Source organism: Melospiza georgiana, chromosome 4 (assembly GCF_028018845.1).
Source record: "Melospiza georgiana isolate bMelGeo1 chromosome 4, bMelGeo1.pri, whole genome shotgun sequence".
NCBI classification, from domain to species: domain Eukaryota; kingdom Metazoa; phylum Chordata; class Aves; order Passeriformes; family Passerellidae; genus Melospiza; species Melospiza georgiana.
The window spans coordinates 11,276,063-11,300,577 of NC_080433.1; the positions used below are offsets into that span (position 1 = coordinate 11,276,063).

General features: G+C 49.8%; 2 protein-coding genes across 4 annotated transcripts in view; one reads left to right on the forward strand and one right to left on the reverse strand.

The window, feature by feature from the left end:
- CACNA2D4 (calcium voltage-gated channel auxiliary subunit alpha2delta 4) overlaps nucleotides 1-24,515 on the forward strand; it is a 119,544-nt gene that overhangs the window by 69,670 nt on the left and 25,359 nt on the right. The window lies entirely within an intron of this gene.
- Nucleotides 212-22,898, reverse strand: LRTM2 (leucine rich repeats and transmembrane domains 2). Of its 3 annotated transcripts, XM_058022176.1 has the most exons (6): nucleotides 22,395-22,898; nucleotides 11,969-12,107; nucleotides 11,004-11,155; nucleotides 10,354-10,515; nucleotides 5,937-6,527; nucleotides 212-4,454 (listed from the first exon to the last, which is right to left on the reverse strand). In XM_058022176.1, exons 4-6 carry the CDS (start codon nucleotides 10,418-10,420, stop codon nucleotides 4,000-4,002), a joined length of 1,113 nt encoding a protein of 370 aa, XP_057878159.1. In that variant the 5' UTR covers nucleotides 10,421-10,515; nucleotides 11,004-11,155; nucleotides 11,969-12,107; nucleotides 22,395-22,898; the 3' UTR covers nucleotides 212-3,999. The 3 variants fall into 3 exon arrangements, with proteins under 3 accessions (XP_057878159.1, XP_057878158.1, XP_057878156.1); XM_058022175.1 differs by lacking the exon at nucleotides 11,004-11,155; XM_058022173.1 differs by lacking the exons at nucleotides 11,004-11,155; nucleotides 11,969-12,107.

The following is a 24,515-nucleotide window of genomic DNA, read 5'->3' on the forward strand; positions in this document are numbered from 1 at the left end:
TGTGTTTAGCCCTAGAGCCTCACCCTGACTTACACTGATGTACTGTGTGTCTGTGCACGTTCACTCCAAACTGTGTGTACAGACAAGAATGTATCTGTGGGAATTGAGGGGCTTCCTCCTTTGGCTGGCTGTGTCCCTGTGGTGTTTGCTTCTGCAGGGGATAGGGAGAGAGTGAATGGTATTATCAGAGATCTCATTTAAACAAGAAGGAGCATAGGAAAATACATTCTTTATTATTATTCTGTAACAACAAGCCAGAAATATAATATACCTTTAAAAATTTTCTGTCTCATGCCAAAGAAACCTCCATTCAATCATTTTAGAAAATCTTGTCGCTCTCCCTCAAACAGTAACAAAAAAGAAAAAGGAATTACAAGTGCCATCTGTTCCCTGCAAGGGATGTGCCTACCTGTCCCACAGGTGGATGTGTGGGGAAGGGGAGCAGGAGGAGCAGGAGGGCTGTTCCTGGTGGCCCTGCCAGCCCAGCATCACCCTGGCATTGTTGGACCAGGCAGCCCAGAGGACCCTTTCCTGAGGCACCTGCAGGGACAACAGGAGCTGCTGTCCCCACACACCAGAGGAACCCCTTGGCTGGGCACACAAGGAGCACTGGGTCTCATTCTGTATCCAGCATCCCTCAGAGCTTTGTTTCTGCCTGCTGAGGATGCTGTGCTCCCTGCAGTGCCTGTGGGCAGTGCAGCAGCTCAGTCACACCAGGGCAGCCTGATTTCCAGGTGTGCTGGGGAGCAGAGAAAGAGTCTGTTTGCAAACAGTGCCATGAAGAGGGCACTTCCCTCTGCTCTGCATGCAGAAGGACAGGTCCTCATCCTGCCAGAGTATCTGCTTTCCAGAGGGACTCCTCATAGCCAGCCTTTGTGTTTCCCAGCAACACTCAGTTCTCCCCTTTCCTGTCTTCTCCTTTCCTGGGTGGGTTGCTAAACATAGCAGTCCCTTGTCTAGGGTTGAGATAAATCCAGACTTTCTGCCGTATAAATTAAAACAAAAAAAGGAAAGGATGGGCAAGGTCATCACCAGCCCCACAACACAGGATATAGAAAATATTATTAGCAACAAAGAAAAATTGGTCAGGGCAGGAGGAAGTCACAGGGAAGGTGCAGGGAAAGGAGGATTTCACACCCTCAACCCCTGCATTGTCCCCTACCTTCTTCCCATTCATTTCACCTCTAGTCTTTTCTCTTAAAAACAGTCTCTCTCTTATCACACACACACACACACACACACACACACACACACACACACACATAGAGATCCCATTTGTTTTGTGCAATATGTCACCATTATTTGATGCAAGTAAAATATAGATCTATAAATATACCACTCTGACTCAAGTCCCATTTCAAGTATGATTGCGGAGTCCAGTATGGTGAAGGGAGAGGTTCCCCTGAGAGGGAGCTTGGGGAGAGGTTTGGATCCAGCAGGCAGAGTCTGCTCCTGGCTTGCTGGGAATGTGGAACAGCAATAACACGCATATGGAGTCTGCAGTGCACCAGTTCTGCCCTTCAGAGCGGGCTACACTTGGAGCAGATGGGATGGTTGGAGTGGCTGTACAGTGCATGGGGGAAGAGTCCTTCCTCCTCACATTTTACCAGCCCCCCTCCTTTGCTTCCTCTTCCCCACAGTGTGCTGGAAGCGGGAGGAAAGTGTGTGCTCACACTGGTGGGCGGGCTGACTGCTTCTCCCAGTTCTTCCTCTGTGGCAGCCTGGTCTTATGCTTTCCTGAAGAACATCCTCCTCTGCCCCATGCTAAAACAGTCCAGAGCACCCTGTCTCCTTGGCTCTGGTGACCCTGGGTAGACCAGGAGGGATTTTCCACTCCAGGCTTTGATTAATGGTGTTGTGTGCCCACGGATCAGTACAGCCACCTCTGGGACCAGAAGGAGTGAGGAGCCAGTGTGCATTGCTTCCACAGGGATCCAGCCACAGCGAGCAGGAGGGCTGTGAGGTGTCCCACAGCACTGGGATTCAGATGGAGCAGGTGGAAGGAAGAGGTGAGGTGCCCTGGCAGGGTGCACCTGCAGAGCATGCAGGGCTCTGAGGCTCTGAACACAGGTTGCTAGTGAAACACCCTGCAGGGCTGGGCTGGCTGCCAGCTTGTTTCCTGATGGCAGGGATCACACCATGCACAGGCACAGTGGATGCACGACCTCCGGTGTCATCTTCCTCGCCCAGGAATACCCACTGTGACGGGTTAGAGCAGGTTACCATGGCAATGTGCGCTCTCCCCTGGAGACAGCATTTTATCCCACTTCCAGTGATACAAAATGAGTCCTTATGTTGAGTTCCTTTCATTTTTTTTTCCCCTCTCACTTTTTTTTCCCTGTCAGGTCAGAATGAGCTAAGACTAATAGGAGGCACTGCAGTCTGAGGGCTTTAAAATCTGGTTGGGGGAAATCACCCTATGTGACAGTGGCAGTGTGCACAGCTGTGTGTGTGGGCACACTGAGGTGCAGCTGTGGGTGTCACCTGTGGGTGTCACTGGACACCCCAATGATGGTGAAGGGAGTGCATGTGGGCTCTGCTGCCTTCTGTGCCAGACCTTTCCTGGGCTCTCCCACATGTGCCACACTGTGCTCCAGGTTCCAGCCTTCACCTCAAGACCCTCCATAACTCTGCCCACTCTTTTTGGTCACACTGGCTGCATCACCCTGTTCCACACACCGTGCTGGCCCCCGTGCCAGCCATAGCAGCTCCGGGGTTGACTATGTGTGACTTCTTCCCCTGACACCTTCCCCTAGGCTCACACTACTCAGCACGGCTCACGCTCCTGGTAAGCCACCTCCTCCTCCAGTCCTTCCTGATGACCCACTTCTGATCTGCCAATCAAACATTCCTAAATGGAGGCTTCATATCCTTACTCTCTCCATTTATTTGAGAAGACATAAAATAGATAAGAACAGACTTTCTTTTTTTTTGATGCTGTGTACTTATTTCCACTGACTGCTGGAATCTCAATAATTTTGCCTCTCTCCATCCTCTTCTGCCAGTTCCCACTGGCTCTGCACTCTGGCTGAGATGTTTTTGTTACTCCTCAGTGGTGTGTGCATGTTTTTTGTCTGAAGCGGAAGGTGATACACACTACTATGATCAGGGTAAGGTAAAGTGGCTGGATGTATCCATGGCTGCATGCAGAGGGCAGGTCAGCATGGGCATGAGTGATAGCTCTGCATGTGCAGCTGGGGTGCCTGGATGCCTGGAACTGGGACGGGCTCTGTGTGTGTGTGTTGGGATCAGAATGAGTCCGTGTGTGTGTGTGCGTGTGTACAGGAGGATGACTCTGTGCTGTGCACCTGCAGCAGATGATGTGTGTGCCAGCTCAAAGGTTTGGACTTGGCCAGGAGCAAGAAGAGGGACACTGTGCTCCCTGGCAGTGTTTTAGGGTGATACAGACATCTTTCCACCTCTAAAAGTGAGAAATCTACCACTGACTGTTGCCCTGCCATAGGGACCTTGCCTCCCTTCTGATGGAATCTTGGCAGCTCTGATTTGTAGGGTAGGCAGCAGCTTCGTGTCACACAACAGCAGTGACCTAACGGTGAGGCATGGACACTTCTGGTGTCCTGCTCCCCACATAGGGTTTCACACAGCTGCTCTCTGTTTGCACAGAACTCTTGACAGGACACAGGATGACTCAGGACCAAAGCTGAGAGGATGACACAGGGTCCCAGAAGGTGCCAGCTGCCTTTGCAGCAGGCATGTGAGGGAAACTCTGTGCAAGGGCATGAGGCACAGCAAGCACTCGAGGTCTGACTCTACTTTATTTGTCTGGGAGGGCCCAAGGGTGAAAGGGCACAAAATGGGCCTGGGGCAGAGGAAAAGAAATTGAGCCAGGTGCCCTGACCCCCCAGAAGCATGTTGTACTACTTGGGTGAGTGGAGCAATAGCACAGTCTGTCTGGGAAGATGTATTTTGGGAGAACCCCATGCTTGACTGCTCTCAGGTACCTTTTTTCATCGCTGTCCCTTCCTTCCTAGAACAGTTTCACGCCACAGAAGAGATTTGTTTTTGCTCTTCATGTTCACCTTCTGTGTCACCCATGAGTGGCTGCCTCTTCTTCAGCTCCCTGTGGTACTTGGCCATGAGGGAGGCGTAGATGCAGCCATAGGCAGCTGCCACCACCATCATGATGCAGACAATGCCACAAACCACCCCTGCAATGATCACAGTGCCGATCGCGCGGCGCACGCTCACGGGCCTGTACCGCTGTTTCTGAGGGCATCCCACACTGGGCTCCACTTCTGGTTCTGGGCCTGATTTAGATTTGGAAGGAGCAGGGCTTCCTTTAGTGCAAGGTGGGCCAGTATTGTCCAGCACTGTAGAGCTGTTCTCGTCATCCAGCTGGGAGCAGTAGTTGAACATCTCCATGGGCACCATCCGCATGTCCTTTCCTTTCAGCTCCTTGGGCAGGGTGCAGGCCAGCTGGTCGATTTTCCCACCTGTTCCAACAGAGATAACAGGAGTCAATCACAGCTCCATGCCCATGCACAGGCAGCAGGATTAGATCCTCAGCTGGGTGAGTTCATGGGCCTCCATTCACACCTGCTAAAGTATTTTCCCTGCACAGAAGCTTCAACCATGTCAGCTGGCCAGTAAGTCTCTGCCTAGGTTGGGTTTGACATTAGAGCTCCTGGTGCATATCTGAATAGGCCAACACATGAAAGCCCTCTGAAACCATTTAAGTCAGCCTCATACTGTTTAGTGAGTTATGTAAGTCTCAGAAGAACCACTTTAGAAAAAGAGAAATTAAAGCAAAAATATAGGAGCAGGCTGTACCTTCTCAAAAAAAAACAACAGATACACATTCCATCTTCTGACAACTAATCCATCTCTGTGAAAATAATGACAGATGTTGAAACAAATGCTTGAGTGAGTTTGAGCAATTTCCTTGAAAGGGAGGAAAAAAAGCAAAGTTATGTCTGCGTGCTTTCCACTGACTTTGTGATATGGTAGTCAAGAAAAAACAACAAATCAAAAAAAAAAGTGCAAAGTGGCACTCGTGTGCTTGTTTGATTCTGCTCACACAAATGCATATTTCAGACTGCAGTGAAGCCATAGGCAGAGATAATCTCCTTGCAGCATGGCTGTGATCAGCAGGGATGTGACAGCTGACTGTTGCTATCCGCATGATTTGAGACCCTTTCCTACTCGTTGGTTCCAGAAACAGAAGGTCAGGTCTTCAATCCTCCCTCCTGTAAAATGTGCCATCTTTCTTTGAGTTGCAGCTCCTGAAAGCATGTCATCCCATCAGCATTCCTGATAAGTGACATGTACCTTTCTAGTCTTCTGTGTTTCAAAGAAAATCTGGAAATGCAAACTTGTCAAAAATGGCTCAGTTTGAAATGATGATTTCATAGCCAGTCTGATTTGGGGTCTGGCTTGTTAATTTGAGCTGTAGGTTGGGTTCTCCAATATGAGTTGCAGTGTTTTTCCTAAGTGTCACTGTTTCCTAATGTTCTTTTTTTGGCAGCAAACCTGATGCTTTACAGCCAAATCTGACTTCTAATTCTCTCATCTTAAGAAAGAGAATGGGATGGTTATTTCCAAGTGTGAAAAGCATTTCTTCTTTTTAGCAGAAAGAGTAAGGTGAATTCATAATCCTAAAATTTTAATTGTACTTGAGGAAAGTTCTTTATTCTCTCAAGATTAAAAAAAAAGCAGGTAATAGTTCAGATTAGAAAAACAAGGAAATAGGAAATCTAGGGCTGCTGGGGACTTCACAGAGTGGCAGTGTTGCTATATGAAGGTGCAGTGGCACTAAATTGTAGCGGGGTCCCCATGCCCTTTGGCTGAGACCTGTCCATTGGGTCAGCCTGACCTGCCAGTTGTATGTGCTTCTGTTTCTTCCCTGCCTTTTGCTTGCTTTTCCTGGAAGACCAAAATTCCCCCACCTGCCTCCCCTCGCGCACGCGAGCACCCACCTCGGTAGGAGAACCACTCCATCCAGTGCTTGAAGTCCCGGAGGTTGCAGTCGCATTCCCAGGGGTTGTCCCCAACCTGGAGGTGCTGCAGGCTGGTCAGAGGCTCAAAGGTCACCCTGTCCAGGCTCTGCAGGCGGTTGGACCTGAGGGAGAGGGAGCGCAGGGCAGGCAGATCGTCAAAGATGCCCGAAGGGATCTGGGCCAGGCCGTTGATGGAGAGATCCAGCTGGCGCAGCAGGGCCGTGTGCTGGAGCAGGTCCTTGTCCAAGGCCCGGATGCTGTTGTTCCTCAGCTGCAGCTCTGTGAGGTTCCCCAGGTCACTGAAGATGTTCTGAGGGAGCTGGTCCAAGAAGTTGTTGGATAGGTCCAACCTCTGTAGAGCAGAGAGGTTGGAAAACACTGCTCCTGGCAGGATGCTGAGTTTGTTGTTGAGAAAGAGGAAGGTCCTGGTGTTTGTGGGGATGTCTGAGGGAATGGAAGAGAGGCCCAAACCACTGCAGTCCACTTCCAGGTTGCCACTGTTACACTTGCAGGAGGAAGGACAAGCAAAGAAGGACTCAGCAGCACATAGTGAGAGCCAGCAGCCAAGCACTGGAAGGTGAAAAGCAGGGAAGGAAGAGGGCATGGATTAGATCAGTGCTACCCCATCCTCACCCACCACCAGCTACAACAGAACCCTCACAGCAGTGCTCTTCACTGCAATGCCCTGCAGTGTAATGAGTTTCCTCACAGCTACGTTGCTTTACCCTTGGCCTGCATCCTGACAGCATGACTTTCCTCTTAGCCTGTTTTTTTCAGAACAAGCAAGTAAATATCCTTCCAGTTTCACAACAAAGTCAGAACAGTGCATCCCAGTGGGCTTTGCCAACAGATACTGGAGCACTGGTACCTGTCAGAGGATAATGGAGCAGAGAGTGGTGGGAGGTGACACCTCTGACAAAGGACAGCTCTTTCTAAACAGTCAGGGTAGAGATGCAGGGACCAGGTATATTTTTAAAGTTCCAATTTTTCACAAACAGATATGTTATTAAAAAGCTTTTAAGAAAAATGAAAAGTAAAACAACCTACATTTCAGATGTGCTCCTGCAGTTTGAATCCTAATATTTGTGATAGATCAGACTCAGATCTAAGGCTCTAAATCAGGGTATCATTTGCTTACCATATTCGCAGTGTGTCCACTTTTTAATGAATGCCATTACATTACAAAGGGATGACCAAGAGAACTGCTAAAAAGTAACAAGGGGTCCCTAAATCACTGCACACCTGGTACTTGCCATTGCTCTCAAAGCAGTTTCTGAATCCCAGAGCAAGAGCCCCAAAAGTATCTCTGAGTGATCAGTGACCCCCCGCCCAACTAGAGGTGGTAACTGGGTACAGATCCAGCAATTGTTCTAATTAAGAACTTTGGACACACTCTGGACTACAGTCAAATCATGGGGCAAATCCTGAATCATGGTCACCAACTGGGCAGACAACAGACATGCAAAGAACAGTTTAAACCACCTCTGACCAAAATGGCCCACAGCAATGGAATGAGGAAGAGAGATGTACATTGGTAACTGACAAAAGCAGTGTCAGGAAAAGGGTTAACACACACACACCCTTTCTCCTACACTGTCTCAAGGTTGGACAAATCACAAATCAGCATTTTTTAGAGCTGCTGTGGATTCCAGACATGGCTCCAGATCCTGCCAGTGGCACCAGGGCACGAGTTACCAAGCTCCCCTGGGAGCCAGTGGCTTTTCAACCTCTCATTTTTGTGACAAAGAAGCATTATCAGCAAGAAAGCAAGCTTTGTACCTCTTGTCATTAGAGGAGTGGGAGTTATGTTTAAGCAGACTATGTAAAACATTTGCATCCTTCATCTTAGCTCCTTTTGTGGAATTGAGATCACACAATGAATTCCACTATTCTTCAATGTGGGAAGCAAATTCAGCTCCCTCGCAGTTTTTAAGGTGACAAGTTTGAGCATTTGACTAAAACTGAAGCAGGTTTGTCTGTACATCATGCCTGTCCTCTCCCTTTCTCACTTTTCTTCAGAGAAGGCAGTCACTTGGGTTGGTAGAGTCTTTTGAGGGGTGAGTGGTGGCTAAAGGGGATGCATTGATTGTCTTGCCTTCCTGAACTGGCAGCCAGGTTCTTCTGTCCTGCTTTTCTTCAAGAACCAACAAGCAGGTGTTTTACTTCTGAATCCTAATCGAATTGTAAAAAGATTGCCACAAGAGAAGGAGCCAGAGGAGACCCATGCTGTGGAGAATCTCTGCCTGGAGCAGCTTTGCAGTCAGCCATGCTCTTCCTCTCTTCCCTTGTGCCACTCTCTAGAGTTTAATCTGACCCCCAGCCCATTTTTTTATAGTGACTTTGCTTCTGTCAGCGTTGTGCCTTCATACTCCAACCCTGTCATGCTGCACAGGGCAAGTTTTGTGTTCCCAGTGATCCTTGTGAGAATTGGCAGATTTGTGGACTGGTAGTCTAAGGAGAACTATCCTGTTTGAATCCTAAGGTGTATGACTTTGTTAAGGACCAAGGAATAAATGTTCAGAGATAATATATCAATTCTTTCCTATTTCATCTGTCTTTCACAATTCTTCAATAATTTTTTACTATCCTGCAGTTGAGATCTCAGGTGTACATCAGCCCAGGCCATGCCAATAAATGTGCTCTTTTAAGGAGAATTATGGACCCTTATGGTGAAATGTAAGACAGATCTTTACCCAGACCACCTCTGTGCTTTCTTGTCATGCAGAGGCTGGAGCCCACAGCAGAAATTGCCATGAAATTAGATCATAGCCAATGGGCTAGTGCAGTACAGGTACTGACTGAGTAACTGATATTTAATTCTGTTCAGAATATGTCACACTCTTGTTGTAGGGAGGGAATTAAAAGAATGGGAGCCAGAGTGGGGAAGGGAAAGAGCAATGAGTCATTCAAGTGACCCCATCTTTTCCTGGATGCTTAACAAAAGCCCAGTATTAATAATAGATTGGCAGCTGTGATGATGAGATAACAGCTGCTTTGTACACCAAGAAAGGCAAGAGCAGCCCATGTGTAACGCTATCCAGGTGCCATTCTCTCAGTGCTTATCTCTCAGAGCGCCTGGCCGCCTGCGGCGCCGGCTGGGTGGCTGTGGGGTTCCACCAGTGTGTTTGCTGGCAGTGGCTGGCAGGAACAGCCTCAGGCAGCTGGCTGTGGTTATGTTCAGGAAGTGGATTTATGCCAGGCTTGTAGGATATGCCAAAAATGTCTTGTTGTTACCCATATATTGCTGTATGCTTTTGGAAATATTTTACTAAAATCGTACAGAAAAGAGATCTCGTTTTCATTTCACATCCATGAGGATGTGAGCTTAGGCCAGGGAATTCATTGCGTTGGTGAAGATGCAGCTCTGCAGGAAGGAGAGGCAGGGAAGCAATAGACAAAACTTGAAGCTGTCTTCCAGCCCTACAGAAGGATGGATAATAAGTGGTTTTGTGTTTAGGGAAGATCAAGTTACTTTGTGGGGTGTTTGGTGACTCTAGTAGGTGGCAGAAAGATTATCCAGGTATATCACATTAAGTCAAGACTCAGTAGCGTTCATTATAAATAATTTAGACAGTCTAGTCTGTGAGGATGGATTACAAAGATATTTGTTTTCTGGAGAAGGAAGTAATTCCCCCAGCTTCTTACAGCTGCAGCTCCAAATGTGACCAGGAGGACTGGAGCAAGGGAAAGCACAGACCTACTTGTGCCTGGGCATGCAGTAGTGAGGGACACTCTCCAAGGGTCCCCTTTACTCTGCTGTGGTCCCCAGATACTTCTCTGAGACGCAGATAAATTCCCAAAGCCCCACATCACCCTAGCAGTGCCTGCTCTGCACTCAGGGGTGCTGCAGCAGCTGCCCCAGCCCACTGGGAATATGCACAGGCTGAATGTTAACAATTTAATTTGAAGGAGAGCTTCTTTATTTACTCCTTGATTTTCACTACATGTGGCAGTGCCCAGTAGGAGAATTCTGCCTTCACATCCTGCATTTCCCTCTAAAATCTGTTATGACTTTTGCTGTGAAGAGCTCTGCTCAGCAGCCTGTGTAATACCCCAAGCACAGAGAGGAGCCTGCAGCTCATAGGATGCTGATTTGAGGAATGTTCAGGGTGGATCTTTTTGCAGTGGTGTCTGTCGTGCTGTTTCTCACCTGCCAGGCCCACTGGAATTCAGAAGCAATCATCACTCGCTGTCCCACTTTAAGCCCATCTTCAGCTTTAGAATTTCACTCTCCCTCCCAGCTAGCCTGGCCTCTAAAGGAATCAGGAATTAGTTCAAACATCTCCATTCTTAGCTGTCCCTCTCCCCTGTTCTTAACCCTGATGTGACCCATTTTCTTCCCATTCCCTTGACAAACAGGAATGCTGTAGTTGGTACCTGAGCAGGCATTACTTACGACAAGCCTCCTGCCACCTCATGAGGAACCTGCTCCTCCACCGGTGGCCAGCACTTGCAGGCAGCATCGTGCTCTTCTCCAGCGTGCCTTCACATCCAACAGCCAGCCTGGCCCTCGGCCCCACCGCGAGAGGGAGTGACCTTGTAGCCTGCCTGCCAGGTCCTGTGGAGGGAAAGCAGAGCTGAGCAGAGGACATTCACTTCCCTGGGTGCTGAGCTCAGAGCTGGCCTTTCCCCTCCCCAGTTAGGGTTTTGCCTTTGAGGCATCACTTCTGTTTTGGGGGAGAAATGGAGGGTGTTTCAGGAGGCGCAACATTAATTCACTTTGAACCTCGCGGTGCAGAAATAAAACCTGATTCACCTAAGTGCCAGAGAGAAGTTTGTGCTTGAACAGCCTGCCATGGTAGCTACATTAGCTTCATGCTCAAGGTTAACCTGATGAATTGCTAAGGTGACCCTGCCAGGGCAGCAGAGTCCGGCTCATTGCCGTCGCCCCCACGCAGGCCGGTGCCACCTGTGCATGCTCTGCCTGACGCACGGCTCAGGCTCGCTGCGATCTGGGCACCAGCGGCTGCCAAGCCGCTTCCCTGCCCGCTCCTCCTCCCCCCTCCACCACACCCGTCCCCCCACCCCCCGTGCCGTATTCCCTACCAGCACTTCCTGTCTGCTTTAAGGTAAAATGGATGTGGTGGCTAGAGCAGCACAGCTTCAGCTTGGGGATTTCCCACTGCAGCAACTGCAGGAGCTGAAGAGCGAGCGAGCCTCGGAGGAGAAGGATAAGGAAGGACCTGAGGCGGGGGAGACTGAGTGGGAGTGTTGAAAAGATAGGAATTGCATCTTAATTAGTAGAAGGAAAAATCCTCAGTCTAATTAGAAACCCAAAGACCATAAAACTCTCCCCTGACAGTAAGTGACTGACAACAGGTTTCAACTTCCCTCCCGCTTCCCTTTTGGATACAAGGAGGCAGGAAAAATGAAAACACCACAAATCCTTCTGTCCCCCTGTGTACTCTCTGACGTGCCACCCACAGTCACAGCAGCACATAGATGGACACATTTCAACCAGAGTACAAAAATAAGCCATCCTCCGTCCCCTCTGAGGGGCTCTGACAACATCCACAGCAGCTGTTTTAGCTGGATGCTGCACTGCCACCAGGACACTGTCCCCACACACGTGCCAGGTGCCTACCCTCCCCCAGGCTCCCAGACTGATTTATTTTATATGAGAATGTAAACCGCCAGGAAATATTCAAATTAGCATCTTGATGAAAATTGCGAGCAGGTTCAGTACCTAGGCTAGCACATTTACAAGGCTGTTTAGATCATTTACCTAAATGCCAATGCACCAAACACCTCTCATAGTACAGAAACCAATTCAGCCTTCATCCACTGCAGCCCCCCACTCCCCAAACTGAGCTGGAGCCCTTTCTCTGCAGTTCCCACTGAAGGAGAAGCTGCAACAAATAGCTGTCCCCATTTGGTGCTTGCGCTCGCCCTGACCGAGGAGACTTTCAGCCTCCCCCACAGAAACCTCTCCATCCTAAATGCCGCCCCTGAAGTCTCCTGTCCCTGCCTGTCCGTATGGAAAAGGAGGATGAAAAGCTGCCGGCACTTACCTGGAGGGGTTCTGCCTGCAGCCACTTCCACCCGAGTCCCCGGACACTGCCCAATTACAGCCTCTTCCTTCCCTCTCCCTGCTTGACTTTCAGTCCCCAGCAGCAGCTTTCCGTGTGCTCTATTTAACTCCCTCCAGCACTGGAATAAACGGCAGAGTTAAGCTGACAGCCACAGAGCCTTATCTGCCTGCTGGATAGCGCCAGTCGATCAGCTCCAAATCCCGTTGCCAAATGATCACGTCCTTGCTCTCAGCATCAGGGGCAGCCGCCTGCCATGCTCTGCCTTTCCCTCTTCCCCACCTTCACTCCATCTAACTTTGTCAGGGTTATAGATAGCTCTGTTCCTTGTGCTCTTGCCTTTTGGCTCTGTTTTGTAACACCCCATCTGTATCAGCTGGCTTCGTTCCAATTAGGGGGGCAAAGCAATTTAAAAAAAAAAACAAAGCCAGCTTCCTTGGGTGCTTTATGGCATTGTTTCCCTCTGTGGTGTCCCCTCAGCCCCCAGTCAGGCCATGCACTGGTGTCTCTCCCAGTGCCCTGTGCTATTTATCCAGGCTGTCCCCAGGCAGTGATGGGGGCTGAGGGCAGGGCAGGGCTGGCACACCTGGGCGTGAGGATGGGGACAGGGTCAGGGTCAGGGTCCACCCCCGGCTCCTTGTGCTCCAGCAGGGCAAGTCCAGCTCTTGCACTCATTTCTGGTACCTCACAGGCGCCTCTTTCCCTCAGGCAGCACCAAGGCTCAAGCAGAGAGTGCAGGGTGGGAGGAGCAGCCATGTATAAATAAGCCTTTTCCCTATGTTTAGAATTTATTACAGTGCATAGTGATTAACACCTGTTCAGGCTTTAATGTCAGTCTCCTGCACTGCAACATGCACTGAGATGGAGGGGCCTTGATAAACCCGAGATTATTTTAAAGCATGTCACATATATGCCACACTCCCCACTCCATAGATAGCAGCCACCCTGTGTGCACTCATACACGTGTTCCCAAGACTTAAAAGCAGCTACCTTCATGTACAAATGCACAGTCACCAACCTAGCTTACATCTACAAATGTGTGCATGGAGCTGGGCTTGCACATGTTCCAGGGACTCTTCTGTAACCCATATTTATGAACCTCCATGTCTTCCACAAAGCTGCCTGCTTCTCCAAGCACACCATATGCCCAGGTGGCAGAGCAGTGGATTTGGAATACATAGAGGTTCTTGGCTGCTGAAAGGCGAGGGTCAATGAGCTTCTCCATCTATACGTTGAAGTATGTCCATGGAGAAATTTTAATTCCAAAGATCCAGAAAAAAAACTCAGTTTCTCCTACGCATCTACTGCCCATAAGAACATTATACCCTTAGTGATTAATATTCTACAGTAAAGAGAGAGCAAGGAGGCAGAGAGGATTTTTAAGAGTTTCTTTTTTAAAGGTTTCCTCTGACTTGTCTTGAATTCTGACTTAATTAGCAGTTTTCTTGTGGCCCAAGAGATGCCTTCTGCTCTGCAGAGCACCAGGCCAACTGCACTCCCTGCCAGTGCAGCACTGGGAATGTGTAATCTTGGGGCAAATAGCACCTGCCCACACCTCCAGCCTCTCCAAGGCAGCACCAGATGTGTCTGGCTGCTTTCAGCCTGACAGCCAGGGATTTTTCCAGCAGCCAGGACTCTGACAGACCTAGGAGTGCTCCCTGTATGTCCCCAGCTCAACAAGAGAGGCACCGTGCTGTCTGTTCTGAGCTTGCCTGGCATTGCTTGGCTTTGGGGGCTCAGGGCTGGTCAGCACTGCTGGAACTCTGAATGCTCTGAAGTTGCCCAAGGGCTCCACAAACCAGGCATTTGTCTTTCTCATGGGCTTTCTAGATCATTCCTTCTCCCTAGAGCAACATGTCAGCTGAATGCCCTGTTATCCATGGGGCACAGAGGCCAGAGCTTTCTTCCATGTGCTTGGAGCTGAATGTCTTTGCACATTCTTGAGAAAGCAGCATTGCCTGTGGGGCTGGTGATGGCCTTTTCCTATTACTGTTTCAAATAGGACAGCAAAAGACAACTTTTTTAGTTTCAGCTCAAAGCAACAAAATGAAATCATCCATTTCTGGCCCATGGGCTCCAGTGGCCAAAAATACACCGAGCTGAAGTGCCACTTGGACATTTGGCCTGCTGTCAGACTCTAGAGGACTCTCTAATGAGGATTCCCCTAATTAGATTGAGCAGGGAACTGGGGGATGCAGAGGGGATTGTAATGACTCCGCAGCACTTGCCAGGGCCTGAAAACTCCAGCAGGCACTATTCCTGCCTTGTGCCTGCTCCTCTGTGCCCAGACACCAGTCATGTTTGCAGTATCACCCCAAAGCTGTATTTTTTGTGGGAAGGGTCCCAAGGAGTATGCTAGAAGATCAGGGAGGGTTTCAGTTTACTGTATCCATGTCCTGGCTTAGTAACTCTTCCTAATTCTGTGTTACCTTCTATCCAAAGCTCTCCATGTGTTCTGTGGATGGCTCTTACCATAGTTGTCAGGGGTGTTATTTTGTGTTTAATGACCCCCAGAAGCAGAGCCAGTAGTGCTTCTGCTCTGGGTAGGTGGATAAATCCATCCCATTCTCCAGACAACAGCGCTGAGGCTAGAGACACAGGGGACTGTGTCACTGGGATGAGACACTGTCAGAGACAGAGCCCAGCAACCTCTGTCTCTGATTATCTCTCCAAGCCCCTTGCACTAACCCTTGGATCATGGCTGGGGGATCAGACTCCGATAACAGCTTGGCTTATGAGCACTGGCAGGGCATGTGGGTGACCTATATTACAGAAGGGTAGGTAGCAGAGACTGCAACAGATGCCAGCAATAAATTATCAGAAAGTGTGCACAGACTTTCATCCCTCCCCCACACTCTCCTTCATGGCAAAGTCCCTTTCCCCTTTCCAATGCTGAATTGCTTTAGCCTTTATCAGAAAAGCAGCAGCATGAGGGAGGGCATGGAGGACGCTTTAAGGAGATTATCTTCTTTCCTTCCCCTTTCCTTGTTGCTTTTAGGATCCATGTTTTATTGCTATCATCCCATAGTGGAGAGGGACAGTGGTACCCCAGCATTTAGTGACTATCACATGTTGTTCTGTGCATGTCCCTTCATCTGCCCTTGGTGGGGCAAGTGGCAGCAGAGACACATAATCTGTGTGGCCTGACTGCCACACCACAAGTGGCTTTAGATGGCAAGGAGACCTCACCCATTCAGGTCCCCAATAGACCTGCTAGTTGTGCAGATTTTTGATCCCAAGAGGTGACATTGTCTCAGTGGCAGCCCCTGTTTGTTGTCTCTTTGGAATGCAAAAACACTCAGAGGTGTGACAGAGAAGCTCAGCAATGCTGTGGAAGCATCCAGTGTGTGTCACTGCTCCAGTGAGCTTCCCAGCTTTATTTGCAGCACTTGCTGATGTATTAACACATGTGTTCAAGATTCATTAGTGTTGTGCTGTCACAATCAATGGAAAGCACATTTTAAATTCATACAAGAAACCCAGCTGCGGAAGAAATTGTGCCCTCTGACTTGCAGTGATCAATCACAGCTAAGCAAAACACCTCATCCAGAAAGCTGTACAGCAAGCAGAAAAAGTGTAAAACTTGGTTTTGTAAAGGACTCTGCCACATTCCTGACCTGATGTGAATAAAACCCTCACCCTTTGTGATATGAAAGGGTCAAAAAGCTTCAGATTTTTGGATTGGCAATGGAGGCACCTCTGAAATGAAAATGTGTTGATGGTAAAAAATGTTTCCTCCCCAGGACCCTCCAAGAAAGATCAACTTTATCCCTATTTTATGGAAAGGTGAATGATGCAGGTAAAACTGGCTGCTGATTTTGGCTGGCAGAAATTTCAGCTGCATTGCTTTTGATACTTCATCATTAGTCCACATCAGTTCCCCACTCACTGAGGGTTTCAAAGCTGTCAAGTGCAGCGTTTGCACTTAGGGTTGTAAATGCTGTCCTGTCCTGCAGAGAGCATTTGTAGGCCTTAGCAAAGCTACACAGAATAAAAGATTTTTGGCCAGGTTTTCCCAAAGTTTCCTGCCAGGCCTGTGGCAAAAACAGGAGAGAAGCCAGTTTTCTTGATTCCTCATTCCATAGCTTAAGCAGAAAACACTATTTGCATCCGAAGCCTCCCTGACCAATGCACAATAATGAGACTGGGAAATTCTGGAGGAGCTGGAAATAACCAAGGACATAAAGCCTCAGCAAATCCTCTGAGAAATACAGAGCATAGGAAGGGGAGATGCAGAGGGTAGCACTGCTGGGAAAGACCCAGATTGCTGTGGAGATGTGGAATTCCTTGGGAAGCTGTGGAAGCAGGTGGAGAGAGCAGGATATCCAACCAGGAGTGACAGGAAAGTCCCAGCACAGCGAAAAGCGTGGCATATGGAGGAGGCCCAGAGCAGCAGCAGGAGGAGAGCTGAGGGGGCAGTTGACAGGAAGAAATCCAGCCATGTGTGTGCCAGCATCTCCTCCAAGTCCTGGGGAATGCGACAGACCACGTGCATGTTTCCTGCCTGCAGAGCGGAGGCAGCTGAGAAGGGAAGCGGGTGAGGGAGTGGGAGAGGGGCTCAGAGGAGGGACACGTGAGCTGACTACCCAGTTTCCTCCTCTTTTTCTTGCCACAGGGTGATGTTTTTGTTCTTCTCACACTGTTGGCAAAAATTGGTAACCAAGTGAGATGTGGAGGGGGGTTCTACATGAAGGTTGAGATAACATTTTCTGATCCAGCCGGGAACAGTTGGCTGTGGGTGGTGGCTTGTCACCAGCCCTGCCAGTTCTAATCCAGATCCCAGTTTTTCTCATTCTCTCAGCTGTGGAGTGAAGCGCCTTCCCTACAACTTTAATTTCCTGCAGGGGTTAATCCCATAGTAAGTGGTAGCTCAGGCCTTTAATCCTTTTGCTCAGTCCCTTGACAGAAGGGCTGCAGGTCTGAGGGAGGCACCCTTCTGCTCCCAGTTCCCCCTCTACACCCCACGAGCATCCTCCAGCTCCCTGGCATTTAAAATGCTGCTCCCTGCTTCCTGGCAAGCCTATCCTGGGGGTGTGGGTGGGTGGTACAACCAGGAAAAGGTTGCAGGCAGAGAAGACAGCTTGGTGGGAGAATCCTGGTTCTGTGGTCCTCATTCCCATCACTACTGTGCTCACAGGTATTTTCTGCACTTCTTGGCTGGATGGTGCTCTGAATCCCAAAGTATTCTCTTTCTTGTTTTTATTTGGGTGGTGTTCAAGAAGGAAGGTGTGTATGGGCCCAGATTTATGAAGGATTGTCTGAGGGGTCAAAAATTTTAACAGGGCCCAGTACCTTCCATGGGTCTCTCACTTAGAGTCAAAGGATGCAGCAGATCTTTAAGAGGGAAGGTGCCAGCCTGTCTGAGATAAGAGATACATTTACATGAATAGAGTAGTAGATGGAGGTGCATCAATTTAGCAGCAAGATAGAAAAATGTAAGTTTTTAATCAGTATAAGCTCTGTCCCTGGACAGAGCCAGGCCAGATTTCTGTTGAACAGCATGACCAGACTGCCAAATCAAGGGGCTTCCAGATCGATATCAAGAGACCCCTGTTACATCTTATGGGGGTCAAGGCACTTCAGCCATGAGCCTTTTCTCCTTGTGGTTTCTCATTCCAAAAATGAGGCAAGCTTTTGCAAGCCTGGGTGATCCCTTGCACACAAAGTGCACCGCACTTGCTCATTTCTGCATTAGCCCAAAAGCTGGTTTTGCTTTTGTCACTGCCTGCATTTTGAAATACATTGGGCCCTTGAGCTCACTGGCCTTCCTTTTGCTTGACTCTTGTTACTCTTTCTTCTGGTGGAGAAGCCAGCGTGGTGAAGAACTGCTGCCACCAAGGCTGCTGCCCCTTCTCCTCACTCCCCTCACTGGCTGTGCTTCCCTGGGTGCCAGGCTCCCAAAATGAGCTGCAAGGGTCATGGCTTGTCGCTTTGGCTGCTGAGCAAGAGGAGAGAGACGATGTAGAAAACACTGGAAAAATGGAAGAACCTAACTAAGGTGTTACGAGGCTGTGCCCTGGGCATGTCCAGAGGGACAGGGACCATCCAAGCCTGCACAGTGGTGGGGCAGAGCACAAGGTGCTGGCAGTAAAAATCCTCTCAGCCCTTATCATAAGGGGATCAGCAACCCAGCATACACACAGGTCCTGGCAAACCTCCTGAGCAAAGGCTGCCTCTCATCATTCCCACACAGTGCATTTGTACTGGACTCTGAAGGAGACCTTTTTCTGCCCTAGTGAGTTGCAGGATCTTGCCTCACTTGGTTGCCACTGTGGCACAAGGTTGTTGGTGCTGCCTGTAAGAACCTGGAGCTGTTCTGCTGCCCCATCACCTTCCCAGAGCATCCAAGAGGGGCAGCCCTGCAAAGTCCACACAAACTGCATGGGATCCAGGCTGCTGCCTTCAGCTCCAGGGGTGCCTGTGGATCCCTGGGACACATTTAGGCTTTTTACAAGCTGGGAACATTGCCCATAGCTCAACAAGACGTGGTGACAGCTCTCACAACCCAGAGCTCTAGCCAGGATCTTTGGATGCATCTGGGTTAGCACACAGATCACAGCCTCATGCTGCAGAGCTTGCTGAGGCTGAGGAAGGTCTCCAAATTTGATGTGACTTTAGTTTTCTATGGGGTTTGCAGCCACAGAAAAAATACCTTTATGGCAAAGTCACATCCCATCGAAATCACTAGAAGTGGTATGGAGAGCAGGCCCCACCTTCAGGTAGCTCACAGCAAAGTCACTTTGGGCAGTGCTGGCACTAGGGAGTCTCACCAGGAGAGGAAAGGCAGCCCAAGAGAGGAGTGCCAAGCCAAGTTGCCTTTCACAGCTCATCTCCAAACTCAGGATGAGGTCTTGTATTTATCCCTTGTGTGAGAGCATGGTTCATGGGGAAGGAACCTTCCCAGCCTCCTTGAAGTGAGGAGAAGCATGGTAGCAGGGCATGGCTTCCAAGAAAAACTTCCAGGCTCTTCTTGCAGTCAGTCAAGAAATTCTGACTCGTGTGGCTTTGCTGTAAATTTAAGTCTCAGTTCTTCCTGTGATGGGCATGGGGCATTTATGTAGGACATAAATAATAGACAGTCTCTTGTATTCCCATTCATAAAAATATAACGAGGAAATTGTTATTTTCATTAAAGGAAGAAAAAAAATTGATAAAATAGTATGACAAAGTAGGCTTGCAAAGCTAAGGACTTAAATGTGAGCTTATACTTGCCCAACCTTCATTCAGCCACTTGCATGGATGCAGCACAGCACTGCCTATGCTCACCCAAACAAGTTCTTTTTTTCACAGGACCCTGTCCCATACTCAGTGCAAAGGACACATGATACTCAAGCTAACAATGAGGATGTTGTAATAAATAAGGCTGTTTTTATATGGTCAGAATTAAATATTAAACCACAGTTTTGGCAGGAGGCCACAGTCTGTACATTCCTAATTTTGTGGGTGCCCAACACGAGACCCTAGGGGCCATTTTGCAGAACTGCTGAACACTCACAGCTGTTTTCCAAAATGCTGGCAGCTTAGCCAGCAAACTGGTACAATCTCAAGGGCTCAGTAGCACTGAGAGCCAAGAGGTCCCAGGCCCTTGTCCTGCACCTGCTGCTCCTTCCCTGTGTGGCTAAGAGGGGAAGTCTCTTTTCCCCTCAAAAGCCAGGAAAACCACCCTTCTCCTTGCCTCATCAAGAGCATAAATTCTGTACAGGCAACTGTAGCTGCTAACATCTCCAGAACAGCATAAGACAATGCACAGTGATGTGTTGCCTGCAGGGCTTGCTTGGCAGGCAGTAAACAAATAAAAGAGACACACATTTTGCAGTACCAAAAAAAAAAAAAAAAAAAAAAAAAAAAGAGCCCCCTGCTTCCCTGCTTCACTCCTTGAGCACCATGTAGCCAAGTACCCTGAATGAAGCAGCTCATGAAAATAGTGTGTGATCCTACCAGTCAGTAGCACACTGCCTCCAGTACCAGTATTTCCTAACTTTCAACTGCTTGTCTTTGAAATATCAATAATATATTTCACATAATCCAACCCCTCACAGATGAAGCAACTTTTCCTTCCCCATCTTGACTCTGGAATTGAACTAGTTTATAGAAAAAAAATGCCCATCTTCTTCCTGTTACCATCCCCTCAATCACAGAAAGCTTTACTGTGAGCCAGCATTTTGGTAAAGCCACAGCAGGAATAGGGTATGTGTGACAAGGTATTTCCCTGCAGCAGGAGGAACATCCCAGAACTCCCACTGCTGCTTCTTTCCAGGCAGAACTGAGTGTGTGTCATGGTGTAGCATGCTGAGGCACTACCCCGCTGGCCGGAGCATCCCAGTATGGTCATCTGAGCTACGGTTTGAGCCACCCAGGACTGGGACACTTGTCAAGCAGTGTAAGCAGCTGCTTGTAACCAAACATGGCAAGTGAAGGAAACCGCCTGCTCTGTCTTTTGACTCAGCAACAGACAAAAGTCACGGAAGAACTACCCAGAAATGCCCTCCCACAGGCTCGAGCCTTCTCCCCATCCTGTTCCAGGCTCTGTTGCTCCCTGAATTCTTCTGCCCAGGTATCCTTGTGGCCCTGTGCTGACCCTCCCAGCCCTACTGACACACAGCTCTGCCTTCACCAGGCTTCTGTGGTGCAGAAAAGCCTAGAAAATCCTTTCTGCATCAGGCTTAAAAAAATGCCAGAGGAAGGGCAGAAAGCTGGAGTGGCTCTTAAAGATGTCTGAGCTGAGAGTGCACCTTGCTAGCATGTGACATTCACTTTGCTGGAGGTAAGGGTAAAGCCATGATCTGGTATAAAAATTACATAAGAAGGCTTCCTCCCTTTCTCTTTGCAAGCAGCCCCTTTGCTCAGGGTTTACCATAATTCCTCCAAGTGGACAGGATGCACTAACAGAGGCAGCACTGATGTCTGACAGGGAGACAACTCCCGCAAGCCTTTCGCTCATGTGGAATAATTCCCTTGCAAATGTTGTTTGCCCACAGCAGTTAGAGGAAAATCCACCCCTGCCCCCCCCACAGATTTGAGCCACAAAGCTCAGAAGAAAAAATGGTCTGCAGTTGTGGAAAGGCTCCCTTCTCCTCGCTGCTAGGAAGGTCCCCTGCTTTGGGACAAGTTGCTGTCTGTGTTCAAGGGTTCCCCTGTCTTTTAAGGGTTTCCTTCTCCTGCAATAGCAGCAGCTCTGGTCCTTCCCCAAATGAGATCTGAATTTCTCTCTCCACCCTTGAGTGGCAGGTCAGACTCACAGCAGAGCAGTGCTGTATCCTGCCCACTGCCATTCCCATCAGGGCTGTGCTGGATGTGGCACATTCAGGTTACCTGACAGTCCACGTGGTGGGCCTGGGGCCCAGCTTGGCCATGACCTGCTTGGAGCAACAGCTTCAAACACCCTCTCTCCCCAAATCAGGAGAGCTCCAGTTTAACATGTCGCTCTTAATTAGCAGGAGATGCAGGGACAGTAATAAACTGGTCAGGCAGAGGGAGGAGGAGGGGGCAGCATGCCCTGTGTGGGATATGTGTGTGTGTGCACGTGTCTGTGCATGTGTATGTATGCACACAAACACACACAGACACAGTCAGGCTAACACTGATATGTAACTCCTGTCCACAGTGTGCTTCTCCTGGGCTCGTTTGGGACCTCATTCTCACTCTTTCCTCCCAGTCAGGGCTGGAAAAGGCTGTGAAGCTTCTCTGTGCTGTTTCACCCACCCTCCTCAGTGCTCTGCCTTCCACCCAAAAGTTCAGAAATCACAGGCTCAGCCTGCAGAGATGCTGAAAGCAACTCGGGACTTATTTTTGGCTCTACTTGTGATTTGGCATGCTTCACTTCATGTCCTGTGGTCATGTCCATGAGCACACACCCCCACACACTTATCCACATCCACCCCCCCATTCCTAAAGCTGTGCACTGAGTGCTGAACCTCTTCGATTTTGGTCCGTACTTCTCCATTTTAGGGTGTTCTTACTGAGTCCAAAATGATAGCCAGCAAAGCCATCACAAGTCAGGAGGGTGGCACCTCTCATGCTGACCCTGTGAGAGCCCCGGGGAGCAGACAGAAGTCAGGGCTCACCAGGAGCTCCCAGGTACGGGGTGACCCCAGCTCCGAGTGCTCAGCCTCAGAGGCGCGCCGGTGGTGCAAGGAAAGCTGCCGGTGCTGTTCTCAGCCGGGAGAAGTTGCTCCCTCCCGGCTGCCTGCACTGAGGCTGGGCTGGAAGCAGCAGGAACAAGCTCTGCAGCAGGTTTGCCGTTCCCCTGTCCGTCTGTCTGGCACAAGGGAGCCTTTGAGCCGCCCGGCGCGCAGCGCTGCCCTGCCTGCCGCCCCCTCCCCGGGGGAGCCGCTGCCTGCGGGGCAGCTCCGCTCGCCTCGCTTAGCCGGGATGGGGGGAAATCCAAAAGGGAAACGGCTTTGCTTACCTCTCTCAGGCTGGAATGGACCCTCCTGTGAGAATGGCAGCTCTCCCGGCTCTCTGAACACGGTACAATCCCAAAGCAAATCCAGCAGAAAGTGCCTCTGTTCTGGAGCCTAGCTGGCAGGAGCCCTCCCTAGCCAGCCTCTGGCCTCGTGTGGAGGGCAGGGGAGCCGCACAGCGAGATGACAGCGTGGGAAAGGGACTGTAATCCTCCGTAAATAATAAATAGGGGGAGAGAGAAAGAGAGAGAGAGGCGGGAGAGGGAGCGACTGTGCGCGGTGAAGTGACAGCTGGGGGTACATCTGCGATGGCAGCAGCACACGCACAGGAACGCGCACAGACAGTGCAGAGGAGTCACCCCGCCAGGCAGGCAGGATCTGCTCCCAAACACCCAGAGGAAGGAGCTCGGGAGGTTTTCATTCCTCTCAGTGCATCCTGGAGAAAGGGCAGCTGCTGTCAGTCCCTCTCTCTCCCTCATCCCGCCCTTGCTGCCATCCCTCTCCGGGTGCCAGGAGCCCAGGGGCTCGAGGAGGGCTGAGGAGATGCCAGGGCGGGAGGAGCTCCCCACAGCCCCTGAGGAGGTAGATTGGTCAGGCACAGGTTACAAGAGCTGAACAGTTCCTCCCCTCCCTCCATCTCACCCCTGCTGCGGTTGATGACAATGAACTCAGAGAGAAAGACATCAGGATGAAAAGGGACAAGCCCTGGCTTTTGTATAGGAGCAAGGAGCAATGGGGACACAGCAGGGGAGAACCTGGTGGGCTTGGGAGAGAGGCACCCCCTTCCCACCCCCCATCCCAGGGCTCCTGAGATGGTGGTGGGGAGGCATCCAAGGGGGAGACAACCGAGGGGTGCCCGCCGTGGGCAGCACAGCCCTGTGCCTGTTTCCTTAGGGATTCAGGGAAATCTCGTGGGGTGCTGTTAGGGGGTGTTTGGGACAAAGGGAATGGGTGAAAGATCCACAGTTTGTTCCCCTGAGCTGTGGCTGCAGCAGGGAGTGTGTTCAGCCATAGGTGCATGCGTCAGGTGCCATGACATCCATCAGGGACAGGCATTCCCTGCCCTCCCTGACATCACCTGCTGGTACAAGGATGCAGTAAGCAGCAAATCCAGCCCACTACCACTATTGGGATCTCCTCTGTGCTCTCCCACGGGCTGCTGTAGCCTTCCCCCCCAAAATCAGCCCCCTATGCTGCCTTCCTCCGTCTTGATGAGGACCTCAGTAGCTCACATTTGCAATAATTACTTTTTTGTTGATCTACTTAAACTGCCCCTTCTATCAGGTCCAGTATCATAAAACAGGCTGATTTGGGCTTTTTGTTCATTTTAATGTGTCTGGAAGTTATCTTTTTTGTGAAATTTTTAGAGGACTCAAAGTAAAATTTCAAGCTAGTAGCTCAAGAGGGAAAATAAGAATATTTCAGAAATAGGGACTAGAAAATGCAAATGGATGGTACAGGCATGGCTGTTGTGCTGTTCTGGTACCTTCCAGTTGAGTCACAGGTTTTATGTAACCATTGGACCAGCTACCATGAAAACAGGTTGTGCATGGCAAGGTATACCTTGGTAAGCACTCTGCAGGATGCAATCTTGAGACTTTGTTGTGCCTTTTTATTGTGCAGCAGGCCCAAGAATTAAATCTTGGGGAGAGCTCCTTATGTGAACAACATATGGATAATCAAAGAGAGAAGGCAGAGACTGCAGACAGAAAGAGGGGCAAGCAGAGGATGAGCTAATGAAGCAGGCATGCTCAGCACAGGGATGAGCAGGTGGAGGGGAAGGCTCTTCTCTCCACGGTGAACAGCAGTGCACAGCTCCAGGGAAGGCCCAGGAGCTGCAGCCATGGCTCTGCAGGCTGGGTGGGGAGTGGCAAGAGGTGCACAGCTCTGGGTACCATGTCAATATGGTGATGCCTGCCTGTGCCAGGTGTTCAGCACTGCTTTATTGCATTGCTGGGCTGCAAAACTGGCTAACAGTTTTATTCCTATGTGACTAGAAATAAAACTGTTAGCCATGGTCTCTCTGGGGACTCTGCAGCAGCCACTCATCATTTCATGGGCTTCAGATCTTCCCTCTGATGCAGTGTACCCTTTGCTACCAGAGCAAAAAGGCTCATTAACAATCA

Coding starts and splice junctions, on each gene's coding strand:
- LRTM2 (XM_058022173.1), bottom strand. CDS start 10,420: ATGCTGCCTGCAAGTGCTGGCCACCGGTGGAGGAGCAGGTTCCTCATG. Junction 6,528..10,353: donor GAGGTGGCAGGAGGCTTGTC/GTAAGTAATGCC, acceptor TTCACCTTCCAG/TGCTTGGCTGCTGGCTCTCA. Junction 4,455..5,936: donor GGAGTGGTTCTCCTACCGAG/GTGGGTGCTCGC, acceptor CTGTTGGAACAG/GTGGGAAAATCGACCAGCTG.